General features: G+C 51.4%; 1 protein-coding gene across 1 annotated transcript; it reads left to right on the top strand.

Moving 5' to 3' along the window:
• Nucleotides 1-229: 229 nt before the first annotated feature.
• On the top strand, nucleotides 230-2,329 carry LOC311125637 (leucine-rich repeat-containing protein 4C-like; the record flags this gene model as incomplete). Its single annotated transcript, XM_084199670.1, has 2 exons — nucleotides 230-256; nucleotides 437-2,329. Exon 2 carries the CDS (start codon nucleotides 464-466, stop codon nucleotides 2,327-2,329), a length of 1,866 nt encoding a protein of 621 aa, XP_084055796.1. The 5' UTR covers nucleotides 230-256; nucleotides 437-463.
• Between the last annotated feature and the right edge of the window lie 1,669 nt (nucleotides 2,330-3,998).

Raw genomic sequence — 3,998 nt, 5'->3', positions numbered from 1 at the left:
GATTGATTGATTGATTAATTGATTGATGAGAGAGGAAAGTACATATGGGAATCAGACGCTCTCAGTTCTTCAGTTCTGTGGCCTCCAGTCATGAAGCCTGTCCTGGGATGTCCTGATATGTGGGCCAATCCAAAGGATCTCTGACCGCTCTAATGCTCCACAGATGGACAGTGTTTATGACGACTATCTAGGATGAGTGAACACCCATCCATCCCCAATGATAAGGCAACTACATTTCACCATCTCTCTACCTCATGTAGGTCATTATCCCAGACATGTGCATTGTGCACATGCAGTATAGTGTCCCTTCATTAGACTAGAATAGTCACATTACCCATAATAACCTTCTGTTCTGCAGTAGTTTTCTTTGCTTGCCTTATATTTTTCCACTGCCTAATCTGTTCTCCTTCTCTCTCTTCTCTTTACCATATTTCAGAGAGGACCACCAGCCACTGAACTATGAATGCTGATCACAATGATCTCCTCCCTCCAGTGCCAGACAATGAGAGATCCTAGGCTGAGGGGGGTTCTGTCCCGCCCCCTCTTCGTGCTGCTTTTGGCCCTCCAGATCCTGGCAGTGGCCGGCCTGGTGCGCGCCCAGACCTGCCCATCTGTCTGCTCCTGCAGCAACCAGTTCAGCAAGGTGATCTGCACCCGCCGGAGCCTGCGCGACGTCCCCGACGGCATCTCCACCAACACGCGTTACCTGAACCTGCAGGACAACCTCATCCAGGTGATCAAGGTGGACAGCTTCAAGCACCTGCGGCACCTGGAGATCCTGCAGCTGAGCAAGAACCACATTCGCAACATCGAGATCGGCGCCTTCAACGGCCTGGCCAGTCTCAACACCCTGGAGCTGTTCGACAACCGCCTCACCACCATCCCCAACGGGGCCTTCGAGTACCTCTCCAAGCTCAAGGAGCTGTGGCTAAGGAACAACCCCATCGAGAGCATCCCGTCGTACGCCTTCAACCGGGTCCCATCGCTGCGAAGACTGGACCTGGGAGAGCTCAAGCGGCTCTCCTACATCTCCGACGGAGCCTTCCAGGACCTCAGCAACCTACGCTACCTGAACCTGGGCATGTGCAACCTCAAGGAGATCCCCAATATCCTACCCTTGGTCAGGCTGGAGGAGTTGGAGATGTCTGGAAACCAGATCTCTGTCATAGGGCCTGGCTCTTTCGCAGGGCTGGCAAACTTGCAGAAGCTGTGGATGATGCACGCTCAGATCCAGACCATTGAGAGGAACTCCTTCGACGACCTCCAGTCCCTGGTGGAGCTCAACCTGGCCCACAACAACCTCACCCTGCTGCCCCACGACCTCTTCACCCCCCTGCACCGCCTGGAGAGAGTCCATCTGCACCATAACCCCTGGAACTGTAACTGTGACATCCTGTGGCTTAGCTGGTGGCTGAAGGAGACGGTGCCTGCCAACACCAGCTGCTGTGCCCGCTGCCACACCCCAGCCAGCTACAGGGGTCGCTACATCGGCGAGCTGGAGCACGGCTACTTCCAGTGCGACGTGCCCGTCATCGTGGAGCCGCCGGCGGACCGCAACGTCACAGAGGGCATGGCGGCGGAGCTCAAGTGCAGGACGAGCTCGTTGACCGCGGTCAGCTGGCTCACCCCCAACGGGTCGCTGGTGACCCACGGGGCGTACAAGGTGCGCCTGGCCGTCCTCAACGACGGGACGTTGAACTTCACTACCGTCACCATGCAGGACACAGGGACTTACACCTGCATGGTGAGCAACACGGCAGGCAACATCTCCGCCTCGGCCGTGCTCAACGTCACCTCGGTGGAGAACAGCGGCGTCACCTACTTCACCACAGTCACCGTGGAGACCACAGAGACAGTAGATGACAGCCAGACTCCTGCTCTTCCCCCGATTGGCTGGGTATCATCTTCAACCACCAGGGGGCCTCTGGTCCAGACCAGGACCACAGAGCGGACCTACACCGTCTCTGTTCTGGACCTGGACGGGGAGGGGGACCGCGGCCTGGAGGAGGTGATGAAGACCACCAAGATCATCATCGGCTGCTTCGTGGCCATCACGCTCATGGCCGCCGTCTTGCTGGTCATTTTCTACAAGATGAGGAAGCAGAACCACCAGCAGGACCCCGACGGCCCCGCCTCCTCCATGGAGGTCATCACAGTGGAGGAGGAGCTAGCCGGGGTCGCTGCCATGGAGACACACTTACACCTGCCCCCATTGGAGCATTACAACCATTACAACACTTACAGGAGCACCTACCACCACTCCCACACACAGGAACCTTTACTGATTCAAGCCAGCTCAAAAGACAATGTGCAAGAGACCCAAATTTGATTCAGATTCGGTAGAGGAATCCGATATCAGCTATCTCATACAGGAAGTATCATGGACAGAATGGTAAGGATTAGTGTGGGGATGACTTGACACTGACTTGACTGATGATGTTAAGGATCAAATGTATCAACATCTTTGAAAATGGGTGTGCTATTTCAAAAAGTGTCTTTACAAAACAGAAATTATTTATTTGAAAAATATATGTCTAGTTGCTAAATCAAGAAAAACAAATCTGAATGAGCTTTTTAGCTCCTTTTTTATTTAACCTCTGTGTGATGTTGGGGGAAGAATGGTTCACTGCAAACTCATCTACTCAAATTAATTCTCTATATTCAATCCATGTTCGGACCCTTTCCAAATATGAGTGCACCAACGGAATAGAATAACACAGATTTAATTTGATGATAGGGCTAATTCAGATGAAAATATACTACTGCCTTGTTTGATCATATTTATTTGTTTTTGAAGGTCATTATAATATCCCAGATGCCCTGGTGTTTCCTTATTCCTTTGGATATATTCACAGCCCTCGCAGCATATTAGCACAGCTACATAAATAAAACAGATGAAGACGGAGGATACTCATATTATATCATACTCTTCCTGCCACTCAAATTAGATGAGATACAGATGTTGCCATGACTTGGCTGTTAATGAAATGAGCAATGAGGCCAACATGCCTCAGGAACCAGACGGCCAAATGACTGAACTTGCATTTTCCCGGCTCCTAAACAACAACTATACATCCTTCACTTAAATTAAGATGAAGATCTCTCTCCCCCCTCCCTCCCTTCTTCCTCTCTCCTATCACACTCTCTCTCTCCTCTCATGCTCTCTTTCTCCTCTCTCTCCCTCCTCTCACGCTGTATCTCTTTCACTCTATCATTCTCCCCCCACCCTCTCTTCTTCTTCCTCTCTCTCTCTTTCTCTCTCTTTCTCTCTCTCGCTCTCTCTCTCTCTCTCTCTCTCTCTCTCTATCTTTCTCTCTCTCTCTCTCTCTCTCTCTCTCTCTCTCTCTCTCTCTCTCTCTGGCACATTAATCTCTCATCTCTCCATATCTAATGTGTCTCTCTTTATACATTGGGGGAATGGCAGTGCAGCTGTGGGAGAATGAAGGGGAGAATAAGCCTCCCGTTAGCGTGTTAATGATCTACGTCCGCAGCACTGTCGCGTTACCTTGGTATCACCCTGGGGTCACAGACGCTCGGGTGCTGATAGCCCGTCTGTTAGCGCAGATAAAGCAAGCCAATTGAGCTCGCGTGTAATTCGCCGTGACCCTGGCAGCTAACACAGGGGGCTAACCGTATGTACTGTCTGTCTGGTAAATAAGGAGGTGTAATCGCTCATTAAACTGCATCAGCAGTCAATTTGTAGCTTCTAGAGGAGATAGAGGAGGGCTGATACACAGCAAACAGCGTGAGAAGCCTTATCCCTTTACAGAGCAGCTAATGGGGGAGCTAGTCTTCTGATTTCTGAGAGGCTCCTACTCTGATCTTCTCAGCCGTGTTTGTCAGTGAAAATACAACAACACAAGGCCTTTTGATCATGCCTCGCGCGTCGTCCATCTATCACAACGCCGCCTTGCCTCTTCTCTTCTCTGTTTCCACGTCGCATTTCATTTGGTAGTTGAGGGAGGGAGGGAGGGAGGGAGGGAGGGAAGGGAAGGGGT

The sequence above is a fragment of the Coregonus lavaretus genome, assembly GCF_964263955.1.
Source record: "Coregonus lavaretus genome assembly, contig: HAP1_SCAFFOLD_227, whole genome shotgun sequence".
Taxonomy (NCBI): domain Eukaryota; kingdom Metazoa; phylum Chordata; class Actinopteri; order Salmoniformes; family Salmonidae; genus Coregonus; species Coregonus lavaretus.
This window is presented reverse-complemented; position numbering and strand designations above follow the sequence as displayed.